This window comes from Diplotaxodon limnothrissa, linkage group LG16 (assembly GCF_057381915.1).
Source record: "Diplotaxodon limnothrissa isolate DT_005_m linkage group LG16, D_limnothrissa_male_GT1.1, whole genome shotgun sequence".
Classification (NCBI taxonomy): domain Eukaryota; kingdom Metazoa; phylum Chordata; class Actinopteri; order Cichliformes; family Cichlidae; genus Diplotaxodon; species Diplotaxodon limnothrissa.
The window spans coordinates 7,240,032-7,257,876 of record NC_140611.1 but is presented as its reverse complement, the minus strand read 5'-3'; the positions used below and the strand labels follow the sequence as shown (position 1 = coordinate 7,257,876).

Sequence of the window (17,845 nt, the reverse complement as noted above, 5' to 3'; positions counted from 1 at the left end):
AAATCACTGCTTATGCTCCACTGTTTTGAAACTACAACAATAAAAGCTACTGTGTAAGGAAAATAAGAACGGAAGCCTGCTCGTCAAACTTCCCTCTCCAGAATCACAGCACAATGAGATCTCTGGTCTATGACCTGAAATAAAACGGAGCTTTTCAATATCTAAATATTAAAATACAATATACAAGGATGTCATGTAAAAGGTAATGCTATTTAATCCCATATTAGCTGGTAGCGTACATATAAATTGAAAGATGGGGGAGAACTGGCTGCTCAACATTTCCATAAAAGTAGCATGTAAATGACACTATTAACAAAGGCAGTGCAGTCCTGCCCAAGTGCTTTTAGACAGCTTCTTACTTATCAGTAGTCTTTAATAAAACTCAAGGAGAATACACAGAAAAGCTGTAAATGACAATATAGAAGAGGTGCATGTTAAATTGCTACTCAAGGAAAGTGTTTAGTGTTACTTTATTTTATAAAACCTTTTACTAATATATTTCTTTGTCTGATGGTTGGAGGGTGTAAGCAAGGCTTTTATATAAAATGACATAAATGGAATGTAATTTATTGTTCTGGAAATTGAACCTTACACAAATTAAAATTTCTTTCCTTTGATTATTTTTCAGTGTATTATATATGGAAGCCCTCAATATAAATCACTCACAAAAACCCAAAGTCTTGCTTATTCCATGTCCTACGAAACCCATGACAGACAACAGCAGTTAATTGACGCATGGCATGTGAGAAATGCGCTGTTGTGACCATTTTAAAGACTTCTGTGCTGGAAAAACAGCTTCTTCTTTTTTTCAAGAAACAAAATCATAAAATCACAAAAATAACATAACTCTCAGAATCACACTCCCATCAGGGGTGAGAACATAAACGCTACACTTCTAGGTCTAATTGACCTCTCATTCCTGAGGTTGTGGAGCTTTGAAATGTATTAGTATCTGCATGATTTTTCTCCTTTTCTGTCATATGATTTATGACAAAAACAGCGTTTAAAAAGAAAGGGAACGGGAAGCTACTGCATGAACCCTGAATTAGCCATTCATGTCACTTTAAAACAATAGTTGTAAAACTCAGGATTCTGGAGCAAGCTTTACAGGACTTATCACACACATCAAGGACAGCGGCACATTAAAGATGCATTAAACTCTCCTTCTACCATCTCCTGGACCCGTGCAAACAAGTTCTGCGCTGATCATCACTGCTGGATGCTGTCTGGCACTGGCCTGAGTCAGATGGTCCCTGTAATTACAGTCCTACCTGCATGCTACAGTAACAGCTGAGACAGCGGGAATGGTCCAGAAGGGCCTAGTTTACTTCACTCACATGTCATACTGGTGACATATTCAAAAAATGTCCAACTTTCCCTCTTAAATATAACTTTACTGATCTTGTGCTACTTTCATATCCAGTACCTTGTTCACATCAAAGCAAGAGCAGGATTCTTATTTTTGGGTTCAAATGCTCATTTGTCAGGAGCCAAGGCCAAAGTAGATATGAGGTACTACACAAAATAAAAGGTGGTTTCAGTCCTCGTGAATGTAAGAGATTTATCATGTAATAGCAAACTTTCCCCTTGTGTTCACGGTGGTCGCTTGAAGAGACACAGGCCTATACTTTGTTAACAGCAGGCCACAGCTCAGAGCCGGTGCCTGGAGTCCTGGCTATAGCCTCCCGGGGATCCTCGGTTACGGTGGGGCTTATAAGAGTCCTGGTAGGGGTCCTGGTAGTCCTCCTCCACCAGAGGAGAGTGGTCCCTGCTGTGCTGTGAGCCTGAGGAGAGACGGTTGCGATTCTTCCGTGCCCGCTCGTTATGGCAGTTCTCATCGGCAGGCACTAGACTGCGACGTTCAACGGGCGAATGGTCTGTCGTCGTGTGGTTGCTGTTCCGGTTTCTTTGGGCCTGTTTGAGAGAAGTAATGCTGATTTCAAACTGCATTTTGCTTTGTTAACACTCGAACAGAATCAACATAACTATGCATTTTTAATATGTTTGCATTAGAGTCCAACAGATTTATCAGTGGGCTGGTATTATCGGTCCATATCAGATATTTGATGATTGAAAAATCCAAGAAGTAAAGATGGGAGAAACACCCTTCAACACTTCAATAGTTAGTGCTGAGATTTTATAGTTTGTCCACCAGAGGGCACTTTGCAACTAATCTGAATGGAGCCAGACAGAGTGTAAACAAAAAAATAAAATCATATCAAATAAAATTGTTTGTTACTCATGGTTATTTTGAGTCTTCTTCATTGGTGTCCCCGTGAAATATATCACTGTAGATACCAAAAGGTTGATTCTGTTCATCTGGACGTAGCGTTTTCAATGGGGCAAACGTTTCGTCATTCATCCAAGTGACTTCTTCTTCTTGATCAATGGTCATGAGAATTTGCATATTAATGATTAAGGAACTGACCTCACAGCCTACTGTTCATTAAGTGGTCTAGGTTCTGTTTTTGTGCAAATGTACTGTTTAATGATGATGTGGAAACAAAAGCCAAATGACTCACCTACGTTCAAAAAACACTAGAATCTGTGTAAAAAACATGCCAGCTGCTCTGGAGTCATGAATCAAAGTTTAAAGTATTTGGCTCCAACTTGAAGCAGATTGCCTAAAGGCTAGAGAGTACTGCAGAGATGAGAGTCTACAGGCAAGGTAAAGGCTCTGGTAGAGGTTCTTTGCAGTTTATGGACATCATATCTGCTAATAAGGTGGATATAAGATAATATTCATATCTGTATTTCAGTGCCATCAGTGAGTCATCTCATCCAAAATCAGTGCCAACATACAGCTAAACTCAAAGAATTATCATCAGACAATAAGAACGAGGAGTTCTGACCCCCACAGAGCCCTGATCCCATAGCCTTGGATTATATTACACAGAAGAATGAAGCCGATTCTTGGAACAAAAACAAACTACCTGCCAAGTACTCGGAAAAATACGTACACCTAGGAGGTCAGTTTGTCCTAAACACAAGTGTGATGTTTCACATGCACTTTTTCACAGAACTTTAAGTTCTTTTACAACTTTAGTTATTAAAGGTTCTATAGTTTCTTCACTTACAGTATTGAGGAAGTTACAATTACAATAGATTAAAATGTAAAAAGTTTTAAAATAGTGTTAAACCCCATTTCACTGTTAAACCATCTTGTAAGTAGGTACCAAAAATTATATTTACTTTATTTCACTATACCCTAACTACTACTAACCTTTAGGTGCCTGGGCTATACTGGGGATTTGGGTAGATAATGGACTCATCTGTTGTCCACTAAAACCTGCTGTGGATATTTTTCCAGCATTGAAAATGTGACAACAAACCATTATAACTCACTCTAAGCATTCAAGGCTTCTGATCTACATCAGTAAAGGAGCTGCAAGCTTTTTACTTTAAAGACAGCAGGAGGGCCTTTGTTTCTCGAAAGATTTTAGTGTGGCTTTCATCTTGTTGCTAGAACATTTTACTGCTAATACCATGCACCTCAGCTATGGCTTTAGGGCATAGTGCATTATCAAACGCTGAGTATTCACACACTGAAATGATCCAAATTTCCTTCTATCCGGCAGGTTGGTAAATCGAAGTCATACATGACTGAAATCTGGGATTCTGTAAAACAACAATGAGAAGAAAAGAAACCCGGGACAGTTTTTTGCTCTTTAACTTCAGAAATTCACCTGAATGGCAGCAGGATACGGGGAGAGAGCAGTGGAGCCCAGATTGCGTCCCAGGAGGGGGTTGAGCGGCATGGAAAGCGAAGTGTGCGTCGCACGCCAGTACGCCTCCAGGTACTCTGCCAGGTGTTCACAAGCATCTTCAAGCTGGTTCTCATCCAAAATAATATCAAACATCTCCTAAGGTTGGAAAAGAAGAGAGGAAGGTGTAATCTGCTGCTGCATTTGGATTTCTTTTCACCACTTGTGATTACATCATGAAACCTAACTTAAGGGAAGCAACAGCTTCTAAGTTAATTTAAAAAAAAAGGGGTGATGATTACTCACAGAAGGACACTGTGCTAGTTTCTCTGCTGCAACAAGCTGCACATTCAAATGTTTGCTTTGAGACTTCCCTCTTGATTTGATCAGCCTCTGCAAGACCTGTGGGTTACACAAAAACAGTCTAAAAATTAAGAAACTAGAAGACGAGTCGTAGCAGGCCCATGGAAATTGGACTCTGTTACATGTAGGTTTGTGACAAGAGATTCTTTTCTAGAAAATCCAGCCAACACAAGCAATGGCACACCTGTCACTGCTCCAAACTCACATTACAGTCAAGACTATGACTTTCTCTCACTGCCTGAAGGGTTTCTTGGTATTTCACAGCTTACACTGACACTTGGCATGTTGTCAAGTACAACACAATAAAGTTTTTTGTCATTGTTTTTAAATAATATCAGTTTAAAAAAAATTAACATAATATATAGTATCCTGTTAGGCTAATGTAATTAAGTAACTTAAGCTTTTAATCTCACCTTAGGCGAGGACACCTTAACATGGACGATAATGGGTGCTAATGAAGTCTTGATGAGCTGCGCTGGGTGGTTAATGGTGTCAGCATCCAAAACCACCAGCTGTAAAGACCTGGCCAGCTCAAAGATCCTCTCTATTTCACTCTGGACCTCAGCTACAAAAAGTAAAGAATGTACGGCAGAGCAAATATGAATAAGAAACAATATGCAACATATTTACGCTCCACATCACCTATAAGACATGCGCATCATTGAGTGAGTTTCCTGTAGCTTTACCAAGGCTGGAGCGGGTGTTGGATCTCTCAATGATGGCCCTCTTACTGGGGTTGTTTAGTACTGACCTCTTGGCCAACGATATGTCAGCTGTTACCCTCGTGATGGATATCCTGGAACAAAAACTGTACGCGTCACACAGAGCACGGCCAGCACCTCGATGCAGTATATGACAGACTCTGCTTCGCTTTCACTGCTCACCTCCCATCGAACCTGTGCTTCAGGAAGTCAAACAGCGCTTTCTGCATCATGTCGGTGACCTGCAGCAATGGGGAGCGCAGAAGGCGGCGCAAACAACATGGACATGGGGAAAAGAGGAAGAAGAGAAGAATAGATTAAAACATTAATCTAATTAAAGGCAGGGGGAATAGGGAAGGCTGTCAAACTTGTTACTGTCACGGTCCCCGAGTCTTGCACCTCCCTGAGCCTGGTTCTCCGGGAGGTTTCTTCCTGTTAAAAGGGAGTTTTTCCTTCCTTTCCCACAGACACCAAGCGCTTGCAGATAGGGGGCGTTGTTTGATTGTTGGAGTTTTCTCTGTCTTATTGTAGGGTTTTGCCTTACAATATAAAGCACCTTTCTGTGTTCGCCTGTCTTGTCTTCTTGTCCTCCTCTGTGCCAAGTAAATTCTATTACCCTGTTCTGTTGTGTCCCACTTCCTGTTTTATTTTGGTAATGGTTGTCCTCTGCATCTTGCAGTGAGTGTTACTTCCCCTGTCTCATATGCTATTGTCTTCAGCTGTGTTTAGAGCTGCACCCGTTTCCTGGTCATGCACCACTTCTCGTCTATATATTATGTCAGTCTCCTCTTGTCCTATTTTACATTGTTTGCATAGTTGTGTGTTCTCTAGCATTGTTTTCCATGTCCTATAACTACCCTGCACTGCTATTTAAAGCACTTTGAGTGATCAAGCAGAGTAGAAAAGTGCTATATAAGAATCAGGCTATTTACCATTTGCTAACCAGTAGTTAATCTCTGAACTTCAGCATTAAAAGGCTCGCTTTAAGTTTAACTTCAGCATCCACTTGTCTGCCTTTGAGTCTGCAAAATTATCCACTACCCACACAGCACACCCAATGGCAGTACCAAGCAAGCAAAAGGTGGCTATAGAGGCTCATAACATGAGCAATTTTATGCAGCTATGGAGCAGAGCAGGCAGTAAAAGAAGCTAGCCCCCCATTATTCATTCTGATGGTCAGTCTCTGGCTGAGCCACATTTTTACATTACACACTTGACCAAGCTATAGTCTACCCTGTGAAAAGCTTTTTTTTTTTTCCCATCCTGGCTGATGAACGTGGGTCACATTAAATAAAGCGATCAAAAGCTTCAGTGAGCGATGTCGCAAAGACGAGTGCACAGGTGATAAATTTGGGGCAATCCCTCGGTGTAGCTTTGAATATATAGGCTTGGCTGGTGAACATGCTTGCAGCTCTGAGGCCTTGAACTGAAACAGAAGTTTAAGTTCACAAAGTTACCCTCAAAGACATACACTTATACTTCCCAAGGTCTTTGACTCAGAAAAGAAATACATGGATTCGTGAATAAAATCAGGCAAAGGCGACTATTCGATTGTGCCAGTTGTCGCTCTAAATTGGTCAAAGTACACTGACAGTCACATTGGGTTGACAGGGGCTTCATGGCCATTGGGCTGTAACACAAAGCAGTTGTAAGGAATAAATAGTCCTATTAAAATGTCAAAATACATAAATGCTCTACTCACATTTGAGGTTCTTATTTAAATTTACTTAAAGGGACAGGTGAGGAAAAAGAAACATTTTCCGTAGTGCTCTTTATCCATCTATATTACCACTTTTGAAGATATTTAGTCTCCCCTAAAGACTATGAAGTGTACATATGCCATGACGAGAGGTCACACTTGTGTAACTGTGTAAGCTGTTCCATAGTTTTGGAGCTGAGGTGCTGAGGTGTGAGTCCCCCTTTAGATGGGTGCCAAGAAAATCCTTATCTGTGGACCTTAAAAACTGGTTTGGAGAATAGGGGTGAAGTAGATCAACAACACAGAGCCTCACCTCATTTAATAATGGGGTGATATGGGAAGATTTATGAGAGTGAGTTAAAAGCCTTGCAGTAGCATTTCGGGGAGATGTGAGGTCATTAATAGATGCTTTAGACAGACATGAAAACAGTGCATTACAATAATACAAGTTGCCTGTATTTTATGTCACAGTAGTAGATAGTAGACAAGAAAGTTGGCTGTGAGCGAGGGGCAATGACACATAGGAAATGGGCGGAATCAAACCCAGACCTCTGCCGTGCATATGGATCACTTACTCAACCAAATGAGTTTTAATTTTTTAAAGGAATTTTCAAAGTGCATCTTTTTGTGCAACAGTACAACTGCACAGAGCTTCATGCAACCTTGAAATATTGCATGTGACACCTATTAATTACCACGTGATTACATGTTAACTCTGTGGCACTGGCAAAATAAATAAATAAATAATATTATTGCTCACACATAAAAAAACAAAAAAAACCTGTAGGGTACTGCATGAACAGATAAACTACAGGTTTGGGACATGAAAAGTATCTCAAGGCATGGTACACATTATTTTATGTTTCTAATTTCAAGCGATGCTCCACTTTTTCAGACTGATGCAGTTTAACCAGAAGGTTGTTACCACGGCAACACCAGGATGGGAGACAAGGACTGTGATTCCATGACAACTGACTTCAGCACTCCCACCTTCCACAGCGTCCTTGGCCTCCTTTATGCTTTGCACTGTCGTTCCAACCAATTATCAACGAGCAGTTTGGATTTGGATGCTGTTACCCCGGGAACGCTCATCGCAGAATGAATTAACTGGGATTGAAATTCAGTAACTTACAACATGATGTAATATTCATGTAAGGCATGAGTCTGCATGGCCCATATGGACGCATGTTAAGGCAACTCGCCCTGCTGAGTTCTTTATCCAATAGATTTAAATTCCCGTTCCTGTCCAATAAAGATTGCAGACATGGTCTGAGGTAATACTTGGTTGCCTTCTTTGTTCATTCTGACTGATGAAGACACACTGCTGTCGAAATGTCAGCCTGATTGCACAATTAAAAGCTGTGAATTCATCAGCATGCTCCAGCCCCTTCTGTCCTTTCAAAGTTTGCTCACACTGGGAAGCACCCAATACAGTATTCTGCTGTAAAACGAATGTCACGCCACAGTCTTAGATTAAGGATGTCCTCACTAAGTAACAGTGAATTTGAATGAAGAGCACTATCAGACTTGTTATTTCCAAAGTGTTACTTGTTTTTAATAGGATCCCATAAGGATACTGAAGAATCTGCGTCTAGAACAAAGGACTTCTGAGTGGTCTCTTTCACCAGGACTAGTGAATTCATCCTTCATGATAAAAACGACTCATTTATTTGTTCATCTTTTGTGGAGGAAAAAAAAGGCAGAGTCAGCCTGCTGGAGGAGCAGCAGTCTTTCTTACCTCATAACCTTTCAGGGAGGGTCCCACCAGGACAACTGGCCTCATGGAGGGAACCACGTCATATGGCGGAACATGCTCAGCCTGGAGGTCCAGAAACACAGAGATAAAGTCAAGCTCTAATATTTTTAGCATTTGTTTCCTAAAGTCTGAAAGCAACCCAGAACTCTCCCAGTGTGTCTGAGTGTAAGTGGAGAAATGCTTTAACCAGTGCCAGCACCAATCCAGAGAAAGATGTTGAAATCAAAGATTTTAAACAACTTCTGCTTCGTCAAAACTGTGAATTAAAGATTAAATAGTAGTAAACACTGATGATGCAAAACCTGCTCTGAAGTTCACAACCTTAACTGGATGGTTGGGAATTTTTCCTTCCCACTGTTGGGTTTTTCTCTCTATGTATTATTGTAGGGTCTACCTTACAATATAAAGCACCTTAAGGTGACTGTTGTTGTGATTTGGTGCTGTAAAAAAAAAAAGAGAAAAAAAAGGAAGAAGAAGGTAGAAACTGATAAACTAACATATTATAATTAATACGATTAAATGACTAAGAATGCGGTGAATCAATTTAATGGTCGTATTAATTGTTTATGTAAACAAGGGAAGATCAAGATAAAAGAAAATATAAGATAAAAGACAAAGAACAGAGAGAACAGTGTCTGTAACGAGGAGGCGTCCTCTTCATTTGAGATGCAGTCAAGCAATTTCTTCCACTTTTTTAAGAAAGTCTTGGATCTTATGCAGGAGTGGTTGGTGTGTATTTGATCACACTGTCTCCAGCATGGCCGATGTGACTGGCATCATTTGCTCATAGCATAAGGTTCCAACACACTTTAATGTTAAATAAAAAGTTTGCCAAAATTACAGAGTAATCTCCACCGTCCATATATGTACGCAATGTATAGATCTGGTCTTTTGTTTTAAAGGGACACAAAGCCTTTTTCTAATAACTGACAGTTCACCTTTAATTACATAAATAAGCAAATAAGCTGTCACACTCACCACTTTCTGTTTCTGCTTTCCTGAAAAAGAAGAGAAATGTGTAGTAAGTGCACACATTTCTATCAGCTATGTTAAAGCCTTATTTTACTACAAAAGGTTAAAAAAAAGATGCTCCTACTGATACACAGATATAACTGCAAAGCAGAAGACAAGACCATCCCTTGTGAATCTAACAGTAGCATTTGCTATTATAAATAACCGGATCTGTGCAACCAACCTGCAGAGTTTGGGTTTGGTTTGAACGTTCCTGACACCATCTCTCCCAGACTGGAGGAGGAATTCCCACTGGATTTACTGCTGGATGGATAACACCGGATAGAAAGAGCAGTGTTACTGTAAAAGCTAATGGGATGATTTCATCTGTCACCACCACCGCCCACGAATAAACTCACTATCTCCTACAGTCATAAACTGCATATTATACTATGTTCTTGGATTTAAATAACATCAAAGAACTGGTGAATCAGTGATGTGTCTGTAAAGTAAGGCAGACTTCTACTGAAAGATATAAATACATACAAGACAAAAGCGATTGCATTAATCAACGACTGGCGTGCAGTTTGTCGATTGTTCTTTCACTGTAAATATATATGACCTAAATATGTCATCATTTTTCTTTCTGTACTATTGTGATTACATGGCTTTGTGATAGAAATCACAAAGTACCTCACAGTGACAAGTGCTTTTTTTGTATTTTATGGTAACTGCGAAAGGATAATAGTACTCAGCACCATTAATCGTCTCGGTGACTACAACCCAGCATCCCATCTGATGGAAAATTCTGTGGTGGCTCTGATCCAGGTATACCTCCGAGAGCCTGGACCACACAGCACAACTTGGATTTCATCCACCTGACATCCTGCTTATCTGCCAGCCTCTACTCATCCCTAAAGTGGCTCGCTCTCAGTACAATCCCAAACCCTTCAAACTCTCTTTATCCCATTTGATCCATGTCTCTTCTCTGCAATATCTGTTGCTGCTGCTGACGCCTTCGCTCTGCCGCACTCATCCAGCCCTCCTCCTCCTGCTCACCCAGGGAAGCGTCCTCTCTTCTGTTCCTGTTGAAGGCGGATGTTCTCCAGCTTCAGTGGGCTGGGAATGAACCCAATGTCACAGCCCTCTTTCACCAGGCGTCCAATCCACCAGTCATTGTTGTATTTCTGAAAAACAGAACGAGAAAAGTCTCAGCGACAAAATCCCAGAATTTAAATTAGTCCTTAAGAGTAATCCATTGTAATTAAGTGAATTTCCTCTGTATCGGTATGCAATACAGCGAAACAGCTTCCACATTACAAATATCTCTGTCCATAAAGATACCTTTATCACTGTTCATGCTGTAATTACAAATAACAGTGTTCAGTAGACTAACACAAATATTTCAGAACGCTGTGTACTAATAATACAAAGTACAGACAGGATCCTTTTTTTTATTGGCTGGCTGGATTTCAGTCAGGGCAAACAAATAAAGAACGGTCAAACTGACCTTAAAGCAGACTGCTATTTCTGCTTTTACAGGCGTCTATGATGAGACACATTAGTGAGCCCTGCACCACACCAACTGTACAAAACCAGAACATCAACTCATCCGGCTCATGATCCAACTTAAGTCACAGGTTGATGTTTTGTGTGTCCAGACAGAAAGTTGTATTGATTTGCTTTAACTAGTTGTTGTGAGAAGCCTCACAAACAATCATATCAGGACATATTAATGGAGTTTAAATCAAATCTAAGGAGTGGCAATTTTTGTGGAAATGGAAAAGCGCAGGTAAAGATGATAGAGAGTGTATTTACTCCAAGGCCTTGTTCAGACTATCAGCTTATATATGTTTTTTGCCCCCACATACAATAGAATCACAGCAAACTACGCTCCTGCTCCTGGATTCAAACTCTTAACAGCTTAACAGGAAGCAATGTATGAAACTGGGAAGAACAACAGCCTGTGCACACACAGCAAAAAAAACAAACAACTTGTTTGCAGGCACTTTGGGGGAAACCTATGTGATGGAAAGCTGCATCTTAATCATGGCTATATAGCTACAGATGCTCAGGTTGTTACCATGACAACCCATACAGATACATTAATGAAATCTGGACGCACATTCAGTCTGTTAACTTAAAAGCTACATTTTGAGCATAGCTCTTTTTATGAATATCAGATTAACTTGTGACTCTTTTCTTGGCTCTTGCAATGAAAAAAAAAAAAAACAGAGATAGGTCACAAGCTCCATGATGGGAAAAGTTGTTACACAGAGAGTAGCAAAATAGCTAACATGAAACTCTTTGTTTAGTTAAAAAAACACTTTCTCCTGTGGTTAAAAACTAAACTGTGCAGGCTGAATTGAATCCCCCCCCTACAGTGCCACACCGCAACTGAATTGCACCTCTTTGATGTGGAGGAAGTCCTTGGCATCAAAAGATACAGCCGTGCCAGTCACGGGAACATCCTCATCCAGCGCACCACAGTAACTGACATTGGTCTTCACTGCAAACGCAACTGCTTTAGTCTGCAAGACAGAAAGGAGGGACGAGTTTTTGTAGCAATAACCATGTATATTAGCAGTGAATAATTTGGTTCAGACAATCACAGAATGTGACATTTTGTACAGCATGTGCTGTACACACCATGTGTGATGCTGGAGCACCATCGTGCTCCAGCATCACACATGCAGAACGAATGGCCTGCAGTGAGGGGTGGGCACTGCTGAAGAGAAGCTATTTTAGACCTCCTGACAACAGTGGCTGGAAGACAGCATCAGTAGTGATCACACCACATCTACAGCAGGTAGCAGGGAAGCCTCATACCAAGGCCATAAAACCAAAGTATTATTATTATTATTATTATTATCATCATCTGCTCCTGCGCAGTGAATGAAGTGATCAAATTGAGTGATCTTAATGCTTAACTGTTTAATTTCACCATTATTTCCTAAACTGATGCAGTAATAAGTGTCACGGGTGTTTTCCTAATGTTAAAGGCTACATTTCACTGAAGTACTTAATTGCATTGTTGTGTTTGTTTCATGTAACTTATTTACGGTGTGAATGTTGGCACACGGTGTCACTTTTACAATGTTGAAAACTGTAAAAGTTCAGAAACAGTATGGCAACCTTTACACAGCCATTAACACAGATTAGCAGGGCAACCAGTGATGCAAAATCCTTTTTTTTTTTTTATGTGATATACAGCCAGTTATGGTGCTCTGTTACCCATAAACAGCTCCTAGTGAAACTGACCTTTGCTCTCTCAAGCTGAACAGTGGCCTGCTGCTCCCTCTCCTGCCGGCCGCCCTCCTTCTCCTCCTCCAGGGACACATCTGAATCAGATGGTCGGCTTGTGTAGGAATCAGCTGAGCCCTGAAGAAAAAGAGTACACAAAACGTGGAAACAAGCCGATAGCACAATAGATGCAGGTACTAAGGATAAATAACCACATGGTGACATAACTTTCTTTATGCCCTCCAGATTAAATGTGACATCTTTGTTGTGCAATTTCATGTGTCCTGCACAGACAGATGCAGGGCTTGGCAAGAGCCTATTTCTTAAAAATATAGAGACAAAGAGATTTTTATGGAAACCCAGGTGTGTGTGTGTGTGTGTGGGGGGGGGGGGGGGGGGGGTGTCATATGTGATTAGTTGAATTACTTTCCATGCAAGATCAAAGGCTGACCCATTCTAAGATGACGGTTGCATGAATAGCTGAAAAGATTCAGAAGCTATTTTTTATTTCAAAGGATGAAATCGAAACAGACCACGGCAGACCGAATACAAATGTCAAAAATCTTTTATTCCCTTGAAAAAAGGCTCATTTGAAAAAAGGCTCGTTACTATCACAGTAACATAATTTCAAGTAAAAGTGACAAAAAAAAAGGACATTTGAATAATATGATGTTCATCTCTTATTTTCTTAGGGGTAACGCACTATTTAAGTCATAAGTATTGTTTTAAAGGAATAGTAAACAAATGCTCCCACCCACCATCCTTCTCAGATTTGGAGGAGAAAACTAAAACAACCTTAAGTCATGCTTTTTGTTAAAAGAAATATAACATTCAATTTATGAAATATAATACATCACTTATTTTGCTTTATATGGTTCATAGGCTCCCCCCCTTTTATCAGGCCAATGGTAGGTCCAATTCAGGTGCATAATCCTAGCTATAGTGGCCACTTTAGCATCAGACAAGGCTGGCTGCCATAAATCTGTGTTGAGTATAGGCTGTCAATTAACTGTCTACCTCAGCTGTCAATATAGCAGGTGTTCATATCTATTTACTCTGAAACTTTTCACTCTTTGTGAAAAGAGTCTGATGAGTCAGTGAAGCTCACTTCTGTCAGATGAGAGTTAGAAACTGAGGATATCCTGAAATTTTCTGTTGGTAAGTGCAGGCTTTGCTGCTGTTAGCCTCTGTTAGCTACTGTTAGCTACTGTTAGCCCTCATTAGCCGCTGTTAGCCTCTGTTAGCTGCTGTTAGTAAAAGTTTTACATGATGTGAGAATGTAATCAAACTGTCTATCACAGGGAAAGTGTGAGTTTATACATTGTCTGTGTAAAGTTTACTTTAAGACAGACATGAGAACAGTACTAGGTCTCTTATCTTAATTCTGACAGGTAAGTTCAAGTTAAAATATTTCTTGAAACTAATTTATTTTAGTTTTTTTCTGTAACTTTTCTAATTTTATTAATGTCCACATTTTTGCTCCATACTGTGTTTTTCCTATACAGACACCAGGAAAAGTAGAAATTGTGCATGGTAAATATAAGGTTTGGGGGATTAATCGATAGAGACAGTTGAGAGAGGCGCCAAGTACAGGAAGAGATAGCAAGGTCAGTTGGTTAGCTCAACCCAGGGATTCCCTCCTTGGGGCATCAGTACCAATGTGGTATTTTTGTGTCGCCCCTTTTACCATATTTGGGTTTGTGGAGAGTTTCAGGCTAATTCTTGTCTGGCATTATTCTTAAGTATGTGTGCCTATATATAAATATAAAGTCTGCTTCAGGCTGAAGATCAGTTTGATCACATGTCATAACTGTCACTCTGCAGCAGAGTCAGTGTTGGGCATTTTAACTGCTGGGCTAGAGGAGCAGTAAAAACACCCACCCACTTATTCAAGGCAGATAAAATGATTGTGAACTACAACAAGAGCAAGATTCTGACCAACTAGCTGAAAAAAAAAATGTGTCAACATAATTTGAAACAACAGTGAATGCTCAGCTGGGAAGCACATTTTCCCACAGCAGAGAATTATTACAACATCATTGCACTCAACAGGCTCCAGGCATCAAATACAGTGAGCTGCCCATCCTGCAGTGAGGGAAGCACACTGCAGGATATTTTGCACAGCTGATATTTTGTCCTCCCTTATGGTATTAAGAAGGATTAAGAAGGAATAATTACTGAAGCAATTTGCAAACTTGATTTGGTGGGAGAGAACATTTCACTTGTGTGAAGCAAGTTCTGTGGGAGGAAAAAAGTGCTTTTGAGTTCATAGACACAGCAAATAAATTGCCAGCTGGCTTGGTGAAACAGATCGCATCTGTGTTGCTGTTACAGTAGCAATAAAGGCAAAGAATGGCAAAATGGTGTTTTGCACCAAAGAGCTTATGGATAAGTTCAATTTAAATGGAAACTGGGGCTGATGTTCTTGTAACAGCCATGCACTAAACAATAAATCTTTTTGGGTGCCAGACCTCACCAGTATCCTGACTAGAGTCATTACAAGGTTCCACCAAGAGCCTGTCGCTACTACTGCTAATCAACACCAGCAAAGCTCTAGTAATACAAAGGATGGTTTGGACACCCCACCAATAAAAGGCATCCTATCCATTGTGACTTACATCTGTGATTCACTGGGAATGTGTGGTTTTCCAGCAAAAGGATCGTCTAAGATCTATGCAGGCCATAGCACAGCTAGCATGATTTAATTCTTGATAAGCAGTGGTCCAATTCAATGCACAGTTGATTTGAAGTTGCCCAGTCTCCAGTTTGTTCCTGTTACCTGTCTGCTTACTTGTTGGCTACCCTGCAAGCCTCTGTGCCACACTTCTGGGAATAAACCATTTAAAACTATTCCTGCCTTCCTGAATATTTAAGGTGACTATATCAGCTTAATGCTATAGGCTCATGAGAGTGAAACAAAAAGAACACACTTCTTGCACATGAGTTGGGATAATGGACCTGGAATACAAACCCATCAGTCATAACAAGTGCTTTCAGCCACAGTGTACAAGGCCTCTATTTTCAAACAGGGCTGACTTATAGTTTGCTTACACTGTCAACTCACAGCAGTAATGCAAATCTTGGCTCTGAGGACGTCACCTTTGGCTGACCGGTACTGTTACTGTTTGTAATGCCATGTGGGAGAACTGGCAACAGTTCAATTTGCTACAACTGCACCATGGCAGAACAGAGTGCTTGAACACTGTGAAATCTTTTAATTATAGTGGTAATATAGTTTTTGAATACAATGAATTTTATGCAGTTGAAAAATGCATTGGTGAAAAAGTGTTTATTTTGAGTTAAAAACAGACTAGTTAACAATTACAGGGACAAATAGAGGAGTTACTAAACATTAAAAATACCAATATGTGACCAAAAACAGACACTCACACACTCCAGAGATATGGAGGTTATTAGGTTACATGGTTGTTATTGATTATCTGTAGGTGTGAATGTTTCTCTAACTCTCTGTGTTAGCCCTGGGACAGACTGGTGACCAGTCCAGTTCATACCCCACCTTTCACCCTATGGCAGCTGGTTAAGCCCCCCTCCCCTGAGCTCTATAAGCGGAAGCAAATGGACAGATGGATGCTCCTGTTGATGCGCCAGGGACCAGTATTGGGCAGTTTCCAGGGTTTTTAACTTGGACCAGTGAGCAACCAGTCAGCCTTGCATACAACCCAGTCTACGCATGTGTAACATGCACACATGCGCAGCCACTAACACGGCGTTAGTGTAGACGCTCTTCACTGTAAGAGACAATGTAGAAGGGGCCTGTAACAGCAAACCTAATCAGACACCTGAATTATAACCTACCCAACTGAACATGGACATTTTAAGTTAAAAAGGCAAAGTAGCCAAGGCTAAAGCTAGCAGCCTCTGTATGAGCAAAGAATCAAAGCAGGCGAGAGGAAAATTATGGACACAAGTAAAACAGAGAAAAAGTCAATGTCCTGTTATGTGATGATTCAATAAAATGACTATATGTTACAATCCCTTATAGTGCATTCCTTCAAATGGAGAAAGTCTTGAGGGATGGCTACTATGAGGAAAGGCAACCCGGAAACTTTACCAGCGGGACACGTCGTTGTGTGCCTCAAATTCACAGGGTGTTTCGGTCTTTTATCATAAGCTATTCTGCCATTTTTTAGTTTCTTTTTACCTTCCTTGGTTAGGTTTAGGGATTAGAAATCTGATCTAGATTATAATATTAAATATTTGGGACACTTCATCAGTAGTGGATGTAGATCCCATGAGATTATAAACATTACTAGAAATTGTTTATTTATAGAGGAAATTGTTACTTTAGCAACAAAACTATTAGAACCAAACCTTTGAACCATTTTGAATACTGATATAATCCATGCAGTTTTAAAGTCTTGCGATAATTGAAATCAACTTTAATTTTGATAATGCTTTACAGTAACTGCCTAATTAAGCAATCAGAGGCATTTTCAAGATACTACTGCGACTGAGAAATGCTTCAAGGACTATTTTATATAAACAGCCACAGCATTTTAAAATCCTGTGTCGTCACTGTGGATAAAATAGTGATGTTCTAAACCAAAAAAGTCCAATAAATGGCCAAAGCAACATACTGTAACTTTGCCTTAGCAGACTTGAACAGTACTTGAGATCACAGCTAATATGTTGTTAAATTGAGAAGAAAACATTTACTGAGCAAAATATCAGTCAGTTACCCTCCTTTGGTCTTTGAAAAGCTTCCGAAAACAATCCAAACCCATACAGTAATCAAAATTATTGTAGGTGCAGATGAATAATTACATAAGCATGGACACTGGACACGTGTCTTACTAGCAGGAAAGGTCTAACTCAGTGCACTGTATTAGACTGCATAGAGTCTCTGGGGTTCAAATGCTAATTTCTGCTAATCAGTGCTTTCCATTCAGGGTAGAGGCAATGTACTATGTTCTGTGGCCTGCAGGCTGCTGTGCACACCCTTCTCTCCAGGGTCATGAGCCAGTTATTCTCCTTGTCACCAGCATTAAATAAGGGAAATGGCTGAATGATGAGACGGAACATAGCTGCTAAAATAGTTGCCACCAGCAATGTCAATATCATTTATGATTCACTGGCCTCACAGTTCATGTAACCCACCTGCCTGCAGGCATTAAAAAATCTCTTTATTTGCAAATCTGACTGCTTGTATCTGTCACTTGGACTATAGTTACAGGAACAAAGCACTACAGACATTCAGTTAACGTGTACTGTGAAAATGTTATGCAATATCTGAAAAGACGACTATGCTACCAAACCACGTGGTATGATGTAATGTATAATGAAGGAGTAATGACGTAATGCATGAATGTATTCATTCATTTTAATGACTTCTTTTCTTTCATATCGCTGTTCATCAATCAAAGCAGCTCATTTCCCACCATGTGACACATGAAACAACAAGTGTCCT

General features: G+C 40.2%; 1 protein-coding gene across 3 annotated transcripts in view; it reads right to left on the bottom strand.

The window, feature by feature from the left end:
- Positions 1-478: 478 nt before the first annotated feature.
- The window catches only part of cacnb4a (calcium channel, voltage-dependent, beta 4a subunit), a 32,363-nt gene continuing 14,996 nt past the window's right edge, over positions 479-17,845 (bottom strand). Inside the window, exons 3-14 of one of the 3 annotated variants that reach the window (XM_085375208.1) lie at positions 12,436-12,555; positions 11,583-11,705; positions 10,234-10,361; positions 9,419-9,498; positions 9,202-9,221; positions 8,206-8,286; positions 4,952-5,010; positions 4,754-4,863; positions 4,481-4,632; positions 4,011-4,106; positions 3,687-3,863; positions 479-1,914 (exon numbers count right to left, since the gene is read on the bottom strand). In XM_085375208.1, coding sequence (XP_085231334.1) covers positions 1,651-1,914; positions 3,687-3,863; positions 4,011-4,106; positions 4,481-4,632; positions 4,754-4,863; positions 4,952-5,010; positions 8,206-8,286; positions 9,202-9,221; positions 9,419-9,498; positions 10,234-10,361; positions 11,583-11,705; positions 12,436-12,555 — 1,410 coding nt within the window. In that variant the 3' untranslated portion in view covers positions 479-1,650. Of the gene's footprint in view, positions 1,945-3,686; positions 3,864-4,010; positions 4,107-4,480; positions 4,633-4,753; positions 4,864-4,951; positions 5,011-8,205; positions 8,287-9,201; positions 9,222-9,418; positions 9,499-10,233; positions 10,362-11,582; positions 11,706-12,435; positions 12,556-17,845 lie in introns of all 3 variants that reach the window. The other 2 variants (XM_085375207.1, XM_085375209.1) reach the window with 2 other exon arrangements.